The following is a 23,366-nucleotide window of genomic DNA, read 5'->3' as shown; positions in this document are numbered from 1 at the left end:
GAGAAAGAGACTTGGAATTGAGTGGAGTGAGAAATTTACTTATAGAGAAATTTTTGATTTGTAGCGTCTGCGTTCACGTAACATCGTTAGGTTAAATCAACGTATAAGCAGTAAAGTGCGCATAGTTTTTATTGTGAGAGGATAATATTAAAATTGGATAAATAGGGCACGAATCGCGGACTGAATTAAAAATGGGTTATTAGCGAGATTTATTTGGAGATCTTGAGTGGGGAAAGTTTGTGAAATTTGGGTTCTTGTTAAGTCAGATAACGTCTTTGTCAGCTGTGTGACTATCACATGTCCATGGAAGATCTGGTGACATCCAGTTAGAAAGAAGTTACTGAAATCTGATTGTATGAAGTTCTAAGAAAGAACCTTCTTTTCAAAGATGTGAGTTTTCTTCTGCTCTGATGTTATAATGTTTTTTTTTTTCATGTTGGGCACCCTCCGATCTTCTCCTCTTGTATCTTTCTACTGCTGAAGCTAAGGGAGATGGGACAGTTCCTCTCCTTGACATCAGAAATGCGGTTTGACATGCGTTTCTACGCGTTAAGATTTCCCATCGCGTCTTCCGTAGCTTGACATGTGAGGGTGGCAAGGTGGAGTGAGGGAGACCTCAAAGAAAAATAAATGTATAGACGACGAGAGCAGGGTGTAACACCACGTCGGGGCATACGATCTCGAATATTATACGATTTAAACAGTATTGCAGTATCAGGTACTATCACGTGGTTACAGTTAAACTGTTCAGCGTGCCATCAGTTTTCTCTTCTGCCTTACACAACTTATATACATCGGCTGTTTCAGGTGGTTATTTGGTTTTACTGATTACTCCTCGTATCTTTTTAAGAGAGCCACGGTGGTCTAGCGGTTAGAACGCTGGCCTTGTAATTCTGGGGTCTCGGGTTCGATTCCCGGTGGTGCTCAGAGATTTATAACTTGTGTTGGGCAAGGCCGTGGTCTAGGCAACACGGAGTTTTCCTCCGTGGCATCCCAACAATTACTCCATTCACACACAGAAGAAGGCAATGGCAAACCACTTCTGGATCATCTGCCAAGAACGTATATGAACAGGTCCCAGTCCGAGAAAAGGATGGAAGGATCCTGTTCATATGGACCTGTCGTCAGACAGAACACTAAATAATAATAAGATGAGGTGGTCTAGCGGTTAGAACGCTGGCCTTTTAATCCTGGGGTCTCGGGTTCGATTCCCGGTGGTGCTCAGAGATTTATAACTTGTGTTGGGCAAGGCCGTGGTCTAGGCAACACGGAGTTTTCCTCCGTGGCAACCCAACAATTACTCCATTCACACACAGAAGAAGGCAATGGCAAACCACTTCTGGATCATCTGCCAAGAACGTATATGAACAGGTCCCAGTCCGAGAAAAGGATGGAAGGATCCTGTTTATATGGACCTGTCGTCAGACAGAACACTAAATAATAATAAGATGAGGTGGTCTAGCGGTTAGAACGCTGGCCTTGTAATTCTGGGGTCTCGGGTTCGATTCCCGGTGGTGCTCAGAGATTTATAACTTGTGTTGGGCAAGGCCGTGGTCTAGGCAACACGGAGTTTTCCTCCGTGGCAACCCAACAATTACTCCATTCACACACAGAAGAAGGCAATGGCAAACCACTTCTGGATCATCTGCCAAGAACGTATATGAACAGGTCCCAGTCCGAGAAAAGGATGGAAGGATCCTGTTCATATGGACCTGTCGTCAGACAGAACACTACAAATAAATAAAATATTTTTAAGAATGGAACAACAATGACCCCAATTACCAGACTCTGCATGTACGGTCTGTGGAATTCGATTAAAAATATTTCATTGTTTGGTGTTCGTTAAGTGAATGACTTAGCAATTTCTGTCGTGCGTAAAAGGTATTTCTGTTGGCGGGTCTGTCCACGTCGTTGCCAAATCGTAAAAAAAAATTCTAATTGCATTGTACTGTCTCGCGTTAGAATGGACAAGTTCAAACAGATATCTTGTAACAATGCAAATTGTAGCTGAATCTCTCTCGGCGCGACAAATCGTCATTTACCTGCCGTCACGTTTGGATTCTAGTATAACAGTTGGGGGGAGGGGGGTTATAGGGTCGTGGCCCCCTATATTCTGTGTGTGTGCGAACGCGCGTGTATCCATTTATTGTCGAAATCGAAAGGGACTGGTCTCCAAGGTAACAGCCACAGTTCGTGGTTGGAATGTCTAATGCAGCGGCTGTCGGACTGTTTCTAGTCGGAACATCGTTAATCTGTGTAGTATCAAACGTGTTTCATCTGTGTCGACTGTGACCCAGTTTTGTTACTTGCAGTATGTCCACAATAGAATGCATAGATCGAGTGTATGCACTTGTATTTTTATTTATTTAATGTTCTGTCTGACGACAGGTCCATATGAACAGGATCCTTCCATCCTTTTCTCGGACTGGGACCTGTTCATATACGTTCTTGGCAGATGATCCAGAAGTGGTTTGCCATTGCCTTCTTCTGTGTGTGAATGGAGTAATTGTTGGGATGCCACGGAGGAAAACTCCGTGTTGCCTAGACCACGGCCTTGCCCAACACAAGTTATAAATTCGGGCACCGCCGGGAATCGAACCCGAGACCCCAGGATTACAAGGCCAGCGTTCTAACCGCTAGACCACCTCATCTTATTATTATTTAGTGTTCTGTCTGACGACAGGTCCATTTGAACAGGATCCTTCCATCCTTTTCTCGGACTGGGACCTGTTCATATACGTTCTTGGCAGATGATCCAGAAGTGGTTTGCCATTGCCTTCTTCTGTGTGTGAATGGAGTAATTGTTGGGATGCCACGGAGGAAAACTCCGTGTTGCCTAGACCACGGCCTTGCCCAACACAAGTTATAAATTCGGGCACCGCCGGGAATCGAACCCGAGACCCCAGGATTACAAGGCCAGCGTTCTAACCGCTAGACCACCTCATCTTATTATTATTTAGTGTTCTGTCTGACGACAGGTCCATATGAACAGGATCCTTCCATCCTTTTCTCGGACTGGGACCTGTTCATATACGTTCTTGGCAGGTGATCCAGAAGTGGTTTGCCATTGCCTTCTTCTGTGTGTGAATGGAGTAATTGAAACCGGGGAAGCCCCCGGAGGAAAACTCCGTGTTGCCTAGACCACGGCCTTGCCCAACACAAGTTATAAATTCGGGCACCGCCGGGAATCGAACCCGAGACCCCAGGATTACAAGGCCAGCGTTCTAACCGCTAGACCACCGTGGCGGGTATGCACTTGTATATAAAAGAATATTATGAGCCCAGATGGAGCGAACTGTTGAAAGAGTGAAAATTTGGGCAGATCTGACACACCGGATGTGATGCTTAGTTGAGTCGGGTTACACTCCTTTGTGCCACCACATGTACACAAGCTGGGGGTCGGAAAGGAGACTGTCATTGTGTAGGGCGTGTGGCTTTACGTTCCTGTAGCAATAACACTGAAACTGTTACTAGGAATTTTCAGGCTGGTTAGACCCGATCTGTTAGAACACTAACTGCGTACTGGAGCGTACAGAAGGACAGCCTACAACATAAATGATATGCTTATTCATGCAGTAAACTTCACTGAATGCGACAGATTGGTTGCTCATGGCAACGACTGCCTTGTTGATACAGTATAAGCCTAGATGAGACATGGTACCTGGGATGACGGGCTTGCTTCCCAGAAACTCGATTTACCCTCCTGAAGTGTAATAAATAATAATAATACCAAATTGCACGCTGTAAGGCCGCGGAAGTACTGGCTTCCACTGAATACCAAAACTTGTTAGGTTGGCGACTCTGTTGCACAACTTGAAAGCTTCTGTTTGTCCTCATCTGTGAAGGGGTTGAGATGACATTAGGGAGGGGCGTAGTTTTTTTTGTTTTGTTTCCTTTAAGGGATGGAACATGCTGTTATTACAAGACTCTGGCTTACACGAGCGTGTCTCGTGTGTATCTTTGTTCTCAAACTGAGCCCAAACAAAAACACTGGCGAATCGCAAAGATACGCCTTCAAGATGGCCGTTTGTTCTTTGTAAGGTTTTTGGTTTGTGCTGGTTATCAGCTCTTATCAGAGACCCCTTTTTGTTACGACTCGTGATAAGAATTGATCGTAAAAGCTGCGTACCGGATTTGTCTTCTAGAGTTCTTTTGTGAACACGGTAATGAACGTTTTAGTTACATAGAAGACTAATTTATTTACTAGTCTAGCGATTGTCATACTCTCGAGATGAAGCCGGCTCCCCCCCCCCCCCTTTCCCCAAATGAGATATCGCCATCTCGTTTTCAACACTTGGAAGATGTTGAAAGAAAAAGTATGTGAGGTTCTCGCTGTGATGAAGATTGGAGTGTATATACATCTTTTCATTATGTGTTATACCAGTGGAACGCCAGCTGTCACAGTTGAATTACTGTTAGCTGTATTACGGTTCTTAAATCTGATGGTTTTTGAATTGACGTTTGTTATAGCCACACGCTCTAGTTATAATCAGACAGTTAAAAGAGCTTCATAACCTGCTCCATTGATCTTTCAAAATACATTTACTGCTGTTGTTTTTGACGTAAATACGTCTATAAGGAAGGGTAATCCGGCGAAAAATGAGAACGAAAAAGTGTAACAAGTGTTCCCTCGTGTTTACTCGGAATTGTTGTTACCTATAAAACATTACATTTCATTACTTTACATTACATTCAGCTACCACAGACCCATCTTAAGCGTATCTAATTCAAGTTAAATAAGCAAAGTCTTAATCAAACTTTACTCAATTGTAAAGCATGTATAAAGGAAATATTTAGAATAAAGCCAATATATAAACTTCCTTTCCGTATAGACGTATTTACGTCTAATTCTCCGGAACCGTGGTTCCACTGACAACTTTTTAAGGTGCTGATAATATGCTAAGAAATTACCGGTCTTGTATGGAACCCGAAAGTTTCTAAGTCACACGCCCTCAGATATTGTTTATTTAATGACCGTTTTAATATTATCATCTCAAGTACTCACTAACCATTCGTACTTAGATTGTGTATGCATTCTCATCCCACCTTTTAGTTATTTTGAAAAGTGCCGGTGGACGAATTGAATTTTTTGAGGTGAGTAAAACGAAGTATGGTCAGAATTTATTTTGATTTCATCACGACTCTCATTTCTAAGGAGATGTATAGGTTTTTGATCTGAGATCCACAAATTTATTGGGCCCAATAGGCCTTTGGTATTAACTCCGGTGCGGATGTATTTTTACTCTGTGTCGTACGCAAATATGTGAACGTCGTCGTATGTTCGAATGATTTATTGGTCATGTTTGTGGTATGAAATTTCATTTCTGATGCCATCCATCATGCCAGTTTTATTTGTTCAGTCATTACAGTCTGCATTACTAACTCTAATAGCATTTTATTTTAGCCTGTGTTGCCTGAAACGTCTTTGTACCAACGCTCATTCATTTATTCTTGGTCTGAATTGGTGGTTGTTAGCTCGTCACACCACGACATTACACACACACAAGCGGTTCGTGCCGTAATAGCGAGGTCTGTAGTTAATGTGATACATTACCATTACGTCTTTATTAATTACTTGTGATTTACTGTGCATTTACGTCTGTGTGTTTACTTTTAATAAATTTTATGGAATGGCTCGTTGCTTGTTGCGAGTTGCTTTGACAGTTTTTATCTCCAGAGACTTGTAAATCATTCAGTTGATGGCGATATTTGGCAGTAAGAATACGTCATTCAAGACGATGCCTTAAAGGAAAGGCGGGCATACGTGTAACTTTCTTTCAAAAGCTTCAGTTTGAAGAATGGCAGCCGAGATTATAAATTACAAATCTTACAGGGTTTTTTTTTTCAAATTGTACACGGTAATTATCATAATATGTGCCATGACATAATCTCGGGACGTCGAACCGACTTATAAGGGCCAATGAACGTATTCCATCTGTTCTCTCAGTAATATCAAATCAAGAAATTTAATTCGGAATTCTTCAAGGGAAGTGACCATTTGGAAGACGTAAGAGTAGATGGAAGGATGGTATTAAAATGGTTCGTAGGTAGATACGGTTTGAGAGTGTTGATTGTATTGAACTGACCTAAGATAAGCCCGAGTGGAAAGCTTTCGTGAACACTGTAATGAACTTCGAGTCTTATTGTAGGCGATAAGTGTTGTATATAGCCACGGTGGTCTAGCGGTTAGAACGCTGGCCTTGTAGTCCTGGGGTCTCGGGTTCGATTCCCGGCGGTGCCCGAATTTATAACTTGTGTTGGGCAAGGCCGTGGTCTAGGCAACACGGAGTTTTCCTCCGGGGGCTTCCCCGGTTTCAATTACTCCATTCACACACAGAAGAAGGCAATGGCAAACCACTTCTGGATCATCTGCCAAGAACGTATATGAACAGGTCCCAGTCCGAGAGAAGGATGGAAGGATCCTGTTCATATGGACCTGTCGTCAGACAGAACACTAAATAATAATAAATATAAATAAATAAATAAGTGTTGTAAACTAGCTTTGCATCCATCAGTATTTGAGGTAGGTCTCCGGTCCATTGAAATGTTTTTAATCCCTTTTGGATTACTCTCACTGCATTTACTACGTGTGTTTTGAAGATGAGTGGGGATACTAATTACTGGTCAGTTAATTGATACTTTCTAATTGAAGGAGTATTTTTTTTTTCAGTGTTGTTCTATGCTAAAAAAGACATCACATTCTGTCCAAATATGATTTGTTCTTAAATTGCGGCTTTGTTATGTCAGGGGTCTGGCAGTCGTAAACAGTGGTCTGAGTTTTAACAGACTGCAGCCATTTATACGTATATTAGCACAACTAATGTCATGACGTAATTTAAAAGTGCCTTATGGCGTCATTTGTATGTACAAGGTGCATCATAACGATGATTACAGCGACATGTTTGTTACAGGTACTGTTATGCGATTGCTTGTTATAAGTCTTTTTTGGGAATGTGCACTTCGAAACTACGGTAACACATCAGAATTTCGCATGAGTAGCCTTATAGTTTCTAATCTTTGCTATGCATTAATTGGGTTGATCGAATCGAGGATGGGAGGGATTTTTAAGCCCTTGTAGCGCGAACGGTGGACTCCGACATGGCTGCGTGCGAAGCAGCAAAGCCAGCCGAGCGAATAGTCCATTTCGTTTGAATAATGTAATGACTCTTTATTTATTAATACAGTAGCTAATTTTAAATTGCTACCTCGTGTTCTCTCTGAAGCTTAACTAACCATGCTGTATAACATGGGGCGTATTCGAGTCTGTTTGTTGAATATCAATTACTGGAGCATTCTCTGTTTCCGGATTATAGAGAACCCAATTAAAATGTAGTTGCTTCAGATTATTTTAGCCATTCAGAAATATTCTGAAGCGCTTAAATCTCGTTGTAGTGGACATGCCTTGTGTAATTTTCGAGAAATGACTATAGTAGGAATTCGTAATTTAATGGCGATGTGAGATGATGAAATGTTTAGGGCATGAAGCCAGCTTGAGGAAATGAGTTCGTACGAAGGTTTTGATTGGCAAGCCTGAAGGAAAGACACGTCTCGAAAGACCTTGGTTTTGATGGGACGATTATTTAAGTGGGTCTTAACTAACTAACTAACTAACTAGATGGCTTACCGAACCCGAAGGTTCATCACCGAATTAACCAAAGCCCTCCACCGGACCCTGTCCTGGGCCAACAAAATCCAGTCTCCTTCAACTCCTATCTCCCATAGATCCCGCCTGAGATTATCCTCCCATCTACGTCTAGGTCTCCCCAGCGGTCTCTTCCCCTCAGACTTCCCGACCAGTACCCGGTGCACACCTCTTGTCCCATCCATGCGCGCTACATGTCCCGCCCATCTAAATAAATTTTTGGGTAAGATTGGATAACTGTGGCTTGGGATGTATATCGGTTACGGGATGTTGTGAACAAAGTAATTAACCTTTGAGTTTTATAAAATGCGTGGGACGTGTTGAGTAGCTGAGCGTTCTGTTAATTAACTTCACCCTGATCCAAGGGCTTGGTTGTCATATTGGTACAAAAGCTGTTTGCAGTAGCACTAAGATTCATACATATCCCCGCCCCTTATAGTTTTCCTCAATTTCTTCACCCACTGCATGAGACAAAGAACATCTGTCACGTACTTCTTCAGGGAGGATGAGAAAAGACAAGTATTTGGTTGGTGGTAGTTATGTGAGGACTGCTATGTTCCACAGACTACAGCTGTGTACATATGCTATTTTGTTTGTAAACCCTGCTTAATTTCTACCAGGATGATTTGCACATGGGTTGTGTCAAAGATGCAAGCTTGCATTCACATATCCATCTGCACCAGCTGTACCGAAACTCTGTTTAATTTATATGATCTCTGGTGCGTGGCGCCTGTCGGCTCTGTTTAGACTACACGCCTCACCCCAGGCAGTTATGCTACATTATACACATTACTAATGCAATGTAACTAAAAATATTTGGAGTTGGTTTATGGGATATTGGAGTACACGGCTTACTGTCCTAGAAGACCGTTATTTTTGACTTGAACAATCTGTGACATGTTCCGTGCATAGCATGGAAGTGGTCAAAGGTCATTGTAAAATACTTTTGTTTTTAATTCCGATGAATTTGTGATTTATATTGCCCTCGATCAGGTTTCTTGCGCGGATGAAACTTGGCGGCCAACATAAAATATTAGTACTGTTGTCTCCCTTTGAGCCCTCACAAAACACTTCGGTGTAATAAATAAGCAGCTTCAGTTGTTTAGTTTAGTGGATTTGTTGTCAACTGTGCCGTGTGTTCATTGGTTAAAGTTTATAGCTTGGGACGTTGGTTCGCTCTGTCCTGATTAGTGTGCACTGATACAGCGTAGTGATGCGAGATGTGGCGTGATGGAATGCTTTAAAACACAGGATGGCCGTATCCTGCCCTGTGTTGTTCGGCCATTTTGCTATCCTCAGTGTCCTCTGGACTACGTCACCCGCCTTTTGACGTTTATACGTGTGTATCCTTGGCAACTGAACGGAAATTATATTGTCATTGCTCACGGACTCTACTTCCGGTCAAAATGCCGTCCGACATTCACAACAAATTGTGTAAAAATCTACAAAATATGGTGCGGCATAAAGTGTTTGGCACACGGAACATAACGTAAATATTTCCAGAATAATTGCTAAGTGGTTATATTTTCGTGTTGCGTAGGCAGTTATGTTATAATCAGAAAAAGAATATTTGTAATTTAAGGTTCTAACTGCAGTGAATATGTTGATGGTCGTCTTCTGGGTTGTAACGCAATGCGGACTTCAAAGTAGATTATTTTAGCCTTGAAAATGGAGGCAGCGTGTTCCTCCGAAACGTTGGTATCTACCTGGCTGTCCACTCAGAGTAAAAACTCGTAACACTAGCATCAACTGAAAAATATTTTTCGCTGTGCAGCAGAATGCTTTCAGCAGTGGTAAGTATATGTACCATCTGCTTTAGGAGTCTGCATCGCTGCTGTTTAACATTTATTGGTTTCGTACGATCCTCACTGTAAACTATTAATATTTTCTAAAACAGCGTTAACCATTTAATCTTTGAAATGGAGACGTTTCGTGTTTTCTTCCCGGTACGGACTGAATTCCTAAATATTATTTAGATGAGCATCTGCTTTGAATTGAGGGACGATCGGGCACTGCCTGCGAACCTTCGTGGCCTCAAACCAAATTTATGCCCCCCCCCCCCATTTATAGCAGTAATCAAACACGAGCATGAGGGAATTACTGAAGGTGTGCAACGGGTATTGTTTGGGAAGCCTGAGGGGAAGAGACCACTGGGGAGACCTAGACGTAGATGGGACGATAATCTCAGGCGGGATCTATGGGAGATAGGAGTTGAAGGAGACTGGATTTTGTTGGCCCAGGACAGGGTCCGGTGGAGGGCTTTGGTTGGTTCGGTGATGAACCTTCGGGTTCCGTAAGCCATTTGGTTGGTTGGGTCCACTATTTGGGAAGCCTGAGGGGAAGAGATAACTAGGGCGACCTAGACATAGATGGGAGGATAATCTCAGGCGGGATCTGTGGGAGATAGGAGTCGAAGGAGACTGGATTTTGTTGGCCCAGGACAGGGTCCGGTGGAGGGCTTTGGTTAATTCAGTGATGAACCTTCGGGTTCGTTAAGCCATCTAGTTATTTAGTTAGTGACTTAGGAAAGGCAAAGCCCCGATGTCCTTGAGGTTGAAGATGTGCATACCAAGTTTTGCTAAGATCCATTAATTGGTTTCGCAGTTATTAGGGCGATACGAACATGAAAATGCCATAGCTCGTATTTCCTATAAATAAGGAAAGTAGTTTAATTGTGGGTGTTATTTCAGTTTATTAGGCAAATTGTGTACAGCGTAATCTTTTTTGACGTAAATACGTCTATAAGGAAGGGTCATTCGGCAAAAAAGTGTAACGAAAAAGTGTAACAAGTGTTCCCTCGTGTTTACTCGGAATTGTTGTTACCTAGGAAACGTTACATTACTTTTCATTACATTCAGCTACCACAGACCCATCTTAAGATTAACTAATTCAAGTTGAATAAGCAAAGTCTTAATCAAACTTTACTCAATTGTAAAGCATGTATAAAGGAAATATTTAGAATAAAGCCAATATATAAACTTCCTTTCCGTATAGACGTATTTACGTCAAATTCTCCTTACCTTACATTACATTACATTACTTTACATTACATTCATCTACCACAGACCCATCTTAAGATTAACTAATTCAAGTTGAATAAGCAAAGTCTTAATCAAACTTTACTCAATTGTAAAGCATGTATAAAGGAAATATTTAGAATAAAGCCAATACATAAAATTCCTTTCCGTATAGACGTATTTACGTCAAATTCTCCGGAACCGTGGCACGAGGCACATGGAAGTGGTGGTTGGTGATGAGCTGTAATAAATATTGAATTTTGCGAGAGTTCGCGAGAAACCTGTCAGCACATACTTTTTGACGATGATTCGGCGTTCAGCGCATTTCCCCGCTGCGGTAATTTTCGTCTAGGGCGTCGCGATGTGTTCGCGTGTAGTCGCCTGCAGGATGCAGCCCGGACGGTTATTAGCAACCACTGCGAGCTACTTCAGTAAGGATTTAACACGCACAAAACTAGAAATGAATGCAGACAATAAAATAAGCGCACACTGAAGGTTACCATGGCAACGCCTAGGACGGAATATGTAAAACCGCCTACGTTGAAGTGTCGATGTGGCAGCCGTTTTTGTCCGGATGCAGTTGGTTAGGTTGCTGTGTCTCCATCTCTTAACGAGAAAGAATTATTGGAGATTTTATAAAGCGATACACCACATCAGTAAATTGCGTGTTGTCTGTCATCTGTAGTTGAAATGAGTCACACTCCTTCGTACCTGTAACAATTTTCAGAACTTCATTAGCCACTCCTTTCATGCTATGAATGAAATGCAGCTCTAAAAATGTGTTTGGGTGTTGACCTTGGTTTTACGTATTAAGGGAAGAACACATTAAGGGTTTTTGAGAACAGGATGCTGGAGAGATTATTTGAACTGAAATCACGGTGGCTGGAGGAATGCGTAAGGAGGAGGTGAATTAATTTGTAGTCTTCACTAAATATTAAATAAGTAATGGAGAATTGGATAGGCGGGTGATGTAGCTCGCATAGGGAACATGAGAAATGTTTTTGTTTGGAGAGCCCGGAAGGTAAGAGACCATTACGAATTCTGATTGGAAAAAGGTGGGCGAAATGCAGACTGCGACATTGCCCTTGCTAATAATTCATTGCGTACTTCCAGTGCTTATAATATAGTGAGTATAATATTAAAATGGATCTTAATAATATATGGTCGTAGGATTAGAGTTGATTTCATCTGGATCGGGATACGGACTGTTTGTTGAGCTGTTGTGAATCTTGGGGTTCCATATGAGACGTGAGATTTCTTGATCTCCTCGGCGATTCGAAGCTGTTATTTCTGAGACTGTCTCTTGGAGTTCGTCATGTGAAGTTCTGTATTTCTAACGTTCTTTGTGCACACAAACTTGTTGTTGTGAGTGGTAGGAAAATGATAACTGTACATTTTATTGTTACTGTAGGTCCATTGCTTTCTCAGAGTCACCTCTCAACGTTGCAGGTTTCTTGTGCTGAAAGGTTATTTGGACCTGTAGCAGACGTTGAAAGATATTTCATGTTCTGTGATTTGCTTTTCTTAAACCTTGTACGCAAATGTTGTTCCCACGCGGTACATAATGTCTGGATATGCTTCGCTTGACGTTTACCCCCCCCCCCCCGGCCCCCCCCCCCCCATCTTCCAGTTAATGACTTTCATTATTTCGCTTAGTTATGAAGCCGACATCCGGATCCTAAAACCATAAAGGCACTTGTTAGTACTTCTGTTCTGGTTTTGTACCCAGTTGTGTAGGTTTAAACTAAGCGTATTCTAAATTTCGTGGCAGCGTGTAACATTGTCTTCTAGATTCATTTATCATTAATTAGACAACTGAATAAAAACTAAGGGAAACACGATAAACTCATAAAGAACGTTATTATTATTATCTCACTATGAATGAAACGTCGGTTTATAAAGGACCATTCAAGGATATTGTAATAGCTTTGGCTTCCGATTCGTTATCGCTGAGATAACCCGCTACATTTGTGTCCGTTTTTCTTCGCCGAGATTCGGCTGTCGCACTATTAGTGTTTATTATTCAGAAGGTTTGTTGGGCTCCGAGGGGCCCCATAGGCTGTGGTAGGGTCGGCGCGAGAAGTGTGGGTGGACGAGTTTCTGACGTGGCGAGTTATTTATGCCTCATCAGAAATAGATTATTACTGATTTATGCAAATTGTCGACACGAGCAGTAACTGACAGATTGTGTTGTTGTTGTTGTTGTATAGGCTATTACATGTAGCGGTTACACCCATATGAAGTTAAATTTTACGTTTTTCCCACTCTGGGTTTTAAAGTGGATTATGTATATATTTTATATTGCTATCATATGGTTATTATTATTATTATTATTTAGTGTTCTGTCTGACGACAGGTCCATATGAACAGGATCCTTCCATCCTTTTCTCGGACTGGGACCTGTTCATATACGTTCTTGGCAGATGATCCAGAAGTGGTTTGCCATTGCCTTCTTCTGTGTGTGAATGGAGTAATTGTTGGGATGCCACGGAGGAAAACTCCGTGTTGCCTAGACCACGGCCTTGCCCAACACAAGTTATAAATTCGGGCACCGCCGGGAATCGAACCCGAGACCCCAGGATTACAAGGCCAGCGTTCTAACCGCTAGACCACGTCATCTTATTATTATTTAGTGTTCTGTCTGACGACAGGTCCATATGAACAGGATCCTTCCATCCTTTTCTCGGACTGGGACCTGTTCATATACGTTCTTGGCAGATCATCCAGAAGTGGTTTGCCATTGCCTTCTTCTGTGTGTGAATGGAGTAATTGTTGGGATGCCACGGAGGAAAACTCCGTGTTGCCTAGACCACGGCCTTGCCCAACACAAGTTATAAATTCGGGCGCCGCCGGGAATCGAACCCGAGACCCCAGGATTACAAGGCCAGCGTTCTAACCGCTAGACCACCGTGGCTTAATTATCATATGGTAGAGAAAATAATTCATAATTTACTCTCTCGGACTAAGTTTTCATTTTGCTTCAGTAATAAAGCCTTCATTATTTTTTATATCATCAGAGCCTTGCTGGCTAAACGTAATAGCGTTCCTCATTGTCTCTCAGGTATCTCTCGTGACACAAGTGTTCGGTCTAGTACCCTCAGGTACGCCTTGTTAGTTTTTATGTATCATTATGGTGAAGCGAAGTGTGTTCTGATGATACTGTTTTTGTAACCATTATCCCATTTTAGCTGCGTATGGAACTTTTTGCGTAAAGTACATGAAATGCTCGCATAATGGGAGGGTGACGTGTGTCCGTCCATCCAGAAATGTAATCTAAGAAGGTAACTTGCAGACCTGGATGTTGCCACTAATCGTTAACGGGTGAATTCAGGTTTGGTTTGTGTCGGTTCGATATGACCACTGCTGTGTAAGATATTTTAATTTTACGAACATAAAAAAAAAACACACATTGAATAAGAGCTGACTGCTACCATGTTCCAAAATATCGCTGCATAGTTAAAAGTAAAGTAAAGTTTGTCCCACTATACGCCATGTAGGCGTTTGGGGGGAGAGGGGTTATAGCTCCTCTCTTCCTTGACCTCGGCACTAGATGGGGGTGAATGGTTAGGATCACGCCCCGGCCGGCTTTACCCCTGGAAAGGACCCCCGGTACCCATTGTAGAGGAGGCTGGGTGGGCCCCAGAGCCGGTCTGGACGCAGAGGCTAGAGGAAAAATCCTCTGCCCCCGTCGGGGATCGAACCCCGGTCGTCCAGCCCGTAGCTAGTCACTATACTGACTGAGCTATCCCGGCTCATTAGTTAAAAGTAAAGAACTAATATCTCATTGGTCGAAATTTCCGTACCTTTTTCCAGTGAATTAATTGCCCGTGGACGTAACTGGGTTACCCCGAATCTCAGGCTGCGAGCATGAACAGATTAAGATTTTGCGTGTTGTAAGGATTCCGAAGAATTCTGTAACAAGAAGCCCTCGTAACCTCCGTGCTATCAGTCGACAAAAGAGAGATTAGTCCTTTGAAGCCAAAGCACATTTAATAATTGAGTCCGTACCGCAAAGAAAACACTGAACTTCACCATTACAAAGTCAACTGGTTAACGCCGTTCAAGGAAGTAATCGGTGTTTACTTTGAGAATCATACGAAATCCGTAAGTGCACTCTATGAACAAAATACAGAGTTTCTGGGCTTTAGAGGTTTAACTGAAAACCCAGCTAAGATTTAATTTTGAAGTAGAATAAAGCTGAACGATGACTATTCCTGTTACAAACCGAAAGTCGAGGTGAAATTTATCATCTAGGATGGTCTGTTCCTCTACCGGGATTCGAATCGAGTAATTCCGAAGGCGTTACCTCTCGATCATAAGCCTTGACCTTGGGGCTTAAGTATGTTCATTCGATTTCTTAATACGAAGATAGAATATATTTTTTATCGGTTTAAAATTAGTACTTGGCTTGCAAGACCGGTTTTTAATTGAAGAAAACCTGATTTTCTCCGTGTTTGTTTTTGTTTGTTTATTTATTTATATTAGTTCTTTGTTTACCTGTGGCTTGCAGCCTCCGTAATGTGGACCTTTTTTTCTCCACACTTGGGAGTGTATCCTTATACTTTTCTTTTGACATTTCTTGTATAGATAAAAGACCGAACAAAGGAATTATCTGTGAACTTGGTGACACTTCAGAGTCTGACCGCGGCGGGTATGAAGATGGCTGCCATCTGGTTCTTTGTTGTGACATAGGGGTTGAATTAATACGTCCGCCAGGATGTTTATTTTCACGCAGATAAAGACGAAACAGGTTCACTATTCAGTACTCTGTAAAATAATTTGCCTTATCCTCAAATGTTGCGTATTGAATTCTGGCTAATGGACTGGATTGATTGATGTGGTAAGGACACCTGCTAATCAGGCTAAGCCCGCATTTTTGTAATCGTCACAACTGTGGTAATTATTGTGTTCAGGTAACAATTACACCTGTGTTTGCCAGCCTATCTTATTGGACTGATATTTCAGCTAGTTTTGATTCATCATAAGCTTTTTATCTACGCCACGGTGGTCTAGCGTTTAGAACGCTGGCCTTGTAATCCTGGGGTCTCGGGTTCGATTCCCGGCGGTGCCCGAATTTATAACTTGTGTTGGGCAAGGCCGTGGTCTAGGCAACACGGAGTTTTCCTCCGTGGCATCCCAACAATTACTCCATTCACACACAGAAGAAGGCAATGGCAAACCACTTCTGGATCATCTGCAAAGAACGTATAACATATTAAAAACAAGAAATGAAGCAAGTGGGCAGACGTCATTCTGAAGTCTAATAATAATTTTAACTTCGAATGAGCTTGGCGATTTTCACGCCAGAATATCTGATCTGTGCGCATGAGTGATCAACATTTTTTTGTCCTCAAAAAGACGGTCACGAACTTTATCGGCTTTAAAGGAACCACAGGGCTTATTCGAAGAAGGGCGAAATCGGCAGGAATCTAAAGACAGTTGCACTTTGAGGAGCGTCATAATATGTACTTGCCACCAGATATTGTTGTGATAATAAAATCAAGGAGAAAAAGATTTGCATTTGTTGGTAGACGTAATCAGGGATTTGTGAATTGCTTAACAGAGCCCGTTCCATTCAGCTAGTGTGTTCTGCGCATTTCATGTAAATTGGCACGGGCCCAGTCGATATATACAAATGACATCCATTGTTAGTCTACATCCAGACACAACGAACCCGATTAGTAGCTGTCACCTGCACAGGGAATTTATTGTGTGTGTCAAAGTTTGGAGGCCACACTTATCTCAATCCTAGAATTATTTGAATCCGTATTACGTTTATTATTTGTGCCGTATTGGAAACTAGGCAAATTTTTTCATGGAAGCTGTTGTTTGTTGATGTATTTTCTGTTGTCCTTGCATTCGTAAAACTGGTTTATACAACTTGGGCTAAAATCAGGTGCGGTCCCGTCATTATTTCCGCGTAAAATGCCAGTCTTCTCGCAGTAGATTGCCGAGTTCAGGCCACTTGGTTGAAGGAGAGGCCCGAAAGAATAATCGAGTCTCTTGCATGATTACTTATAGAATATAAAAGTAATTATCTTCTTCACAGTGATTTAGGTTTTTCTTCTATATTTTTTGTCCTGTGTAGACTCGGCGCCATTTGCCGTAGTTCGCCACTAGAATGCTGTCATAGCATTTCAAATTCCTTTTGAGACATTTTCTAGATTTGTTACCAGGGAAAGAAACGCGAGCCAATGAGGCCTTGGAATTGTAATAAGCAGTAGCGCTGACTTCAACACGTGTAAAATCTTCATTTCGCCAAGGTAACTTAGTATTTGCATTCTGATTGCCTGTTGAGTGGTCTTGTGATTGGCACTGCCCTCTAGACCTAGTGACGTCACAGCCTTCAGTTCATGCTGTATGTGTTTTGGACTAGATCACTGTTTTCAGCTGGTGGCCCACGATCCGTAAGTTTTAGTTAACGTTTTATATTATTTTACGATGATTGTAAAATTGCTGTTTTATAACTGAGATTTATTTTTAGTTTTTTTTTCTTCTTCATGTAAGCGATTAATGGTTGGTACCGCCACGGTGGTCTAGCGGTTAGAACGCTGGCCTTGTAATCCTGGGGTCTCGGGTTCGATTCCCGGCGGTGCCCGAATTTATAACTTGTGTTGGGCAAGGCCGTGGTCTAGGCAACACGGAGTTTTCCTCCGTGGCATGCCAACAATTACTCCATTCACACACAGAAGAAGGCAATGGCAAACCACTTCTGGATCATCTGCCAAGAACGTATATGAACAGGTCCCAGTCCGAGAAAAGGATGGAAGGATCCTGTTCATATGGACCTGTCGTCAGACAGAACACTAAATAATAATAAGATGAGGTGGTCTAGGGGTTAGAACGCTGGCCTTGTAATCCTGGGGTCTCGGGTTCGATTCCCGGCGGTGCCCGAATTTATAACTTGTGTTGGGCAAGGCCGTGGTCTAGGCAACACGGAGTTTTCCTCCGTGGCATGCCAACAATTACTCCATTCACACACAGAAGAAGGCAATGGCAAACCACTTCTGGATCATCTGCCAAGAACGTATATGAACAGGTCCCAGTCCGAGAAAAGGATGGAAGGATCCTGTTCATATGGACCTGTCGTCAGACAGAACACTAAATAATAATAAGATGAGGTGGTCTAGGGGTTAGAACGCTGGCCTTGTAATCCTGGGGTCTCGGGTTCGATTCCCGGCGGTGCCCGAATTTATAACTTGTGTTGGGCAAGGCCGTGGTCTAGGCAACACGGAGTTTTCCTCCGTGGCATGCCAACAATTACTCCATTCACACACAGAAGAAGGCAATGGCAAACCACTTCTGGATCATCTGCCAAGAACGTATATGAACAGGTCCCAGTCCGAGAAAAGGATGGAAGGATCCTGTTCATATGGACCTGTTGTCAGACAGAACACTAAATAATAATAAGATGAGGTGGTCTAGCGGTTAGAACGCTGGCCTTGTAATCCTGGGGTCTCGGGTTCGATTCCCGGCGGTGCCCGAATTTATAACTTGTGTTGGGCAAGGCCGTGGTCTAGGCAACACGGAGTTTTCCTCCGTGGCATGCCAACAATTACTCCATTCACACACAGAAGAAGGCAATGGCAAACCACTTCTGGATCATCTGCCAAGAACGTATATGAACAGGTCCCAGTCCGAGAAAAGGATGGAAGGATCCTGTTCATATGGACCTGTTGTCAGACAGAACACTAAATAATAATAAGATGAGGTGGTCTAGCGGTTAGAACGCTGACCTTGTAACCCTGGGGTCTCGGGTTCGATTCCCGTCGGTGCCCGAATTTATAACTTGTGTTTTGCAAGGCCGTGGTCTAGGCAACACGGAGTTTTCCTCCGTGGCATCCCAACAATTACTCCATTCACACACAGAAGAAGGCAATGGCAAACCACTTCTGGATCATCTGCCAAGAACGTATATGAACAGGTCCCAGTCCGAGAAAAGGATGGAAGGATCCTGTTCATATGGACCTGTCGTCAGACAGAACACTAAATAAATAATAATAAATTAAGCATCACTTCGCCTCTCGTTTTTCCATTTTGTTGCGTTTAATGTTGTGGCCGACTGAGTTATGATGACGATGTGTTTAGGGATCGGCTCTGCATCCCTAAAAATGGGGAGGAGCAGCGGTGTTACAACCCCTCTCCCCTTGAGCGTAGTGGGCATATCGGGCGCCTTATGTTATTTAATGTGTCATAGTGGATATTTTTTTTTTATTCTGAATATTCAGCGGTGTGACGTGAAGAGTTGTAAAGAGTGTTCAGTTCATTTGCGGCCTGAGCGCAGTAGAGCCAGTGGACCTCCCACATGACGGAGGGGTTCGTCACCGAGGTTAGGCTAGGAGCCGGTCCAACGATAAAGTGACCCACCCAGAAGGTGTCATAGTAGCACTGTAATTTTGAAATGTCAACGAAACTATTATTTTATTGTAAGAAACAGCCATAAGAAATTTTAGTTCCCAGTCATATGAATATATAATACATACTTTTGATGATTTGGTCGCAGAATAGGTCATAACGGCCTGCTTACGGACTCAGTAATAAATACTGCAATTTCTTTCACGCAAAACCTCAACACGCAAGGAAGTAGTCACAAGTTTTGCAGCAGCGAGCTGGGAACCTTGCGATAATGTCAGCTGGTAACGCGAGATACGGTGGAATTCTATTGTAACATTCTCTGCTAGGTGTACATACAATCTTGATAATTACGCCTACCCCCAAGGACTTGCATAAAGACTGGCGCCTGCATTTCTGGCTTCAGCCTGCTTGTTCATCGCACAACTTTACTGATCTTTAGCTCATGGACGCAGGATCACGACGGCCAAAAGCACCAACGCGTGGTTCTTCATGTAGGCCTATGTCCAGGTATTGTCTTTTCACGGGACGACAAATCTTTGAAGAATCTATGCTGAGCAAATTGGCGGATAAAGACGGAACATTATTATTATTATTATTACTATATTCTGCTTTGAAATATGCACTTTGTGTTATATTAAAATTATAAAACCTACTCCGATTCGAATGCCTCTGCTTCCGTGTCATGGAAGATGGTTCCTACTTTGTGGTGTTTAAATAACAATAGCGTATAAAGTCCAAGGAAAATAGCATAATTATGCCAATGAAGCATTGTCAAAGAGTCTTAGAATCACAAAAGACGAGCTTCCTCAACGGGTAACATTTTCTACTACAATCTAAGGTCAAAGAAATACAAAACACCTATTTATCGAATTTCTTCCCCTCTCGGCAGATGTGGGTTGTACAGTTACACGCCAATTTAAGCAGTGGTTTGAGTCCCAACAAGCGGTGCTTAATCCAGAAATGTTTAAATCCAATTTTTTGAGACCTGTATTAGTCACTGTTTCTTTTTTCAACGTCCTTATCTTTCAGATTTCCCCTTTTTCTTAGAAATTTCTTAAACTAATTTATTTTCCAGAAGTGATTTGTACGTTTTCTCCCAGCTTTCGAATAACATACCCCATGCAAGATCACACTCCTTCTCGTCTGACTCCTTTCTACATCCCTCAAGTTTCCACTCATCGTATCTAGAAGCTAGTCTCATTTTTCTCCCCGCTACAGAATTGGCCACTTCCCCCTTTCAGCCTCTGATTATTTACATGTCAGACTAAAATATTAGTGATAACGCCTCTGATGTGGAGTAGAATTGATTTTCTCTCTCGTTATTGGCACATGTCGTTTTAAGAACTTTCAAAATGAAACGTGACAGACGTGCGTCCAGACCGGCTCTGGGGCCCACCCAGCCTCCTCTACAATGGGTACCGGGGTCCTTACCCGGGGGTAAAGCCGGCCGGGGCGTGATGCTGACCACTCACCACCATCTAGTGCCGAGGTCAAGGAAGAGAGGAGCTATACCTCCACTCACCCCAAACGCCTACATGGCGTATAGTGGGACAAACTTTACTTTTATACTAAAGCCATTATAAATACGATAACACGCACATAACATCGTTATGAAGAAGTACAAATTGGAATATTCAAAATTCTCTTGTAAAGACGGCTACTAGCGTAATGTTTAACCAGACAATGAAGCTCCGTGACATCGGAGGAATGCTGTTTCGTTTGGATAACGAAATTCATTATATTTCCTTAATGAAATGTTCAAACAGTCTGCAGTTCTAGTAACGATATGGCCCTCTCCGGACGCTCCAGTACGTTCTGAAGTTAAATTGCCATATCCTTAACGCTCTTATTTACAATATTAAATTTAATTTTATATCCTTTAGTTCTACGGTTATAATAATGAACATTAGATTAGTCCTTTCGTATTCCATAGGCCATAGTCTAGATATAATTTCTGTAGATGGAAGAGGAAACGTTTTTGAACACCCCTTCGTACCCTTTCTGAGTCTCATTAAGTCTTGTGGCGGTCCGTTTGTTTTGGGATCGGTGCCAAGTATTGCATCTGTTCGTCGCCTGACTTCTGTGTATTAACTGGTTTCTTTGTCCAGGAGATTACAGCATCGTGTCAGTATTACTGACGTATGCTCTTATGTCATTAGGAATGTTTCCTATCTCTCCAGTCCATCTCTCTCAGCCTCCTAGAAAGGATTAAGGAAACGTGACAGATGTCACAAATGGACACGTATTTCTTAATTAATTTAAAGGGGCATAACGATATTAGAATTAACAGTGCGATTTAATATACTGCTTTGTACGTGGTCGTCTTCTGGTTTGTTTGTATGTGTAGCATTTTGGATGTCTGCCACGTTTCGGTTGAAAATATTGCTTCCATCTTCAAGGCATTATGGAGATGGTGTGTTCCTTCGAAATGCTACACGGCGTAGAGACACATGTATACTCACATTGACGTGAAAATAGCAAATCTTAACGTTTTTAATACTTTATTTAGGCAGTGTGAATGAGATTTTAATGTACTTTTAAATAGTGTGAGCCCAGTATAATGGAAAAATAACAGAATAAATATTTCGGGTTGAAAGTTGAAATGTTTGATGATAATGAAGTCATGTGTAATGAAATAAATAATGAAGTATAAAATTGTTAACAGTTCAGTAATATTGTATGGATTCTGTAAATTCGGTGTAAATCTGAAGAATAAAAAAACCCGGGTGTATGAGTGATAATGATACAGGGTGATTCAAAAATTTCTGTGCACACGCTTGTTCTAGATGGCGCATATGACCCGTGTGTGGCACACACAAGTTACGTGCTCCGCCTAGGGCGTTTGTGCGAACAGGGACTGTTTAATCATCCTGTATTCCGTGACATCTCAATGTGTTGTAAATTTCAATTTATTAATGTTATGGAGTCTGAGACCGCTATGAACCGTGCCTAATGAAGCCGTGTGTTCTGTTTTACAGGTGACATCACCCAGAAGGGATATGAAAAGAAGCGAACGCGCCTCCTCACCCCTTACGTTCCCAAACAGACTCAAGGTACGTGCTCTTGGAGTGTCGATTGTATGATTAATTGGGATCATATATAATATGATAATACGTATTGCTTTTTGGTATGTACGCAGTGTAATGGCTCAGGATACATGTGCCACGTACGCAAATGGGCTACTAGGTTTAATAATCGCTCCAACAACTTAAGTTATGTGAGCAATGCGTACAATCTCGTACGAAGACGCGTGTGTTCACGCAGATATGAAACTGGGCACGTATGTGAGTGCATACGTGCGAGCAGGAAGTTGTTATGCATTTCTGTAATGTTGTTATAAAAAAATACTTTTTTTATAGTCGAAAGATTTTGTTATCTCTCTCCTTCACCGGATTCATCAGCTGTGACACAACGCCATACCCTCTCCTAATTGAAAAGATTTACGTAAGACATGATCGAAATATAAGACAGTGTCAGCTTTAAAAAGAAACCTTCGTTTGTTTGCCGACATTTTTACTTTCCCATCTTAAGGCTGAGTATGATCGTACTGATGAAGGCAGCAATTGCCCCTGAAAGTTTGGAAAAACTGTATCGCCTCGGCACTGCGTTACAATTTATTAACTGTTCGATGTAAAATCCCGTTGAAATTCATCGTGGAACAATTTTTTTTAAACCTTAGGCCCACATCCTGTTTCTGTTCTCTCTTAACTCTCATTATCTCCTTTCTGATTCCTTTCCCATTCGTTTCCTTGTCCACTTTTCCCTTATTATTCTGAACTTCTTCGACATGTCTTGTCGGTCCTTTCTCGCCCCCTTATTTTTCAGGCGTTAAATTAAATTCTGTGTAATTTAAAAAAAAAGTTCGAATTTTGAACATTTGGAGTTAAATCTCGTTAGAAGTTTCTTTGGCAGACTGGGCGACCGCAAGCAGTTTTCTTATTTTGTAATAAGTTCGCTTCGATGGAAACGGTGTCAGATACGGTCAGACATTGTTCATTTCAGACTGACTTCAACTCGATTACTCGTATTGTACTTGATGGACGAAATTTAACTCACAGCGAGGGAGCTCTTCACTGTCACGTCCTGGGTGATTCCTCGACTGCCAAGATGGAAATGAATGGTGTGTGAGAAATTGATAGGATTTTCCCTTGTTCTGTTTCCCAGGATTTGCGTGGAGGGACTGAGAAATACCGCGAAGGCTCTCTTAGCTTTTTCGTGGGACTCGATGTTGTCTCAAAGGCACGTGCCGCCATCTGTAAACTTCCATTCGCGTTTCGGAACGACCCCCGTGGGCAACGTGCATGGCATTTTAATTAATATGTATTTCCAGCAGGTGCGATAAGCAATTAGCT

At 42.1% G+C, this 23,366-nt stretch overlaps 1 protein-coding gene across 10 annotated transcripts in view; it reads left to right on the top strand.

Annotated features, from left to right (window-relative positions):
- DIP2 (disco-interacting protein 2) overlaps positions 1–23,366 on the top strand; it is a 122,837-nt gene that overhangs the window by 52,705 nt on the left and 46,766 nt on the right. For all 10 annotated transcript variants that reach the window (XM_087346236.1, XM_087346235.1, XM_087346233.1 and 7 more), the window contains one exon: positions 21,993–22,067. In XM_087346236.1, coding sequence (XP_087202362.1) covers positions 21,993–22,067 — 75 coding nt within the window. The remainder of the gene's footprint in view (positions 1–21,992; positions 22,068–23,366) is intronic.

This window comes from Zootermopsis nevadensis, unplaced genomic scaffold (assembly GCF_977971745.1).
Source record: "Zootermopsis nevadensis isolate Lab colony 2312 unplaced genomic scaffold, Znev_1.0 Znev_ptg000010l, whole genome shotgun sequence".
NCBI lineage: Eukaryota > Metazoa > Arthropoda > Insecta > Blattodea > Termopsidae > Zootermopsis > Zootermopsis nevadensis.
This window is presented reverse-complemented; position numbering and strand designations above follow the sequence as displayed.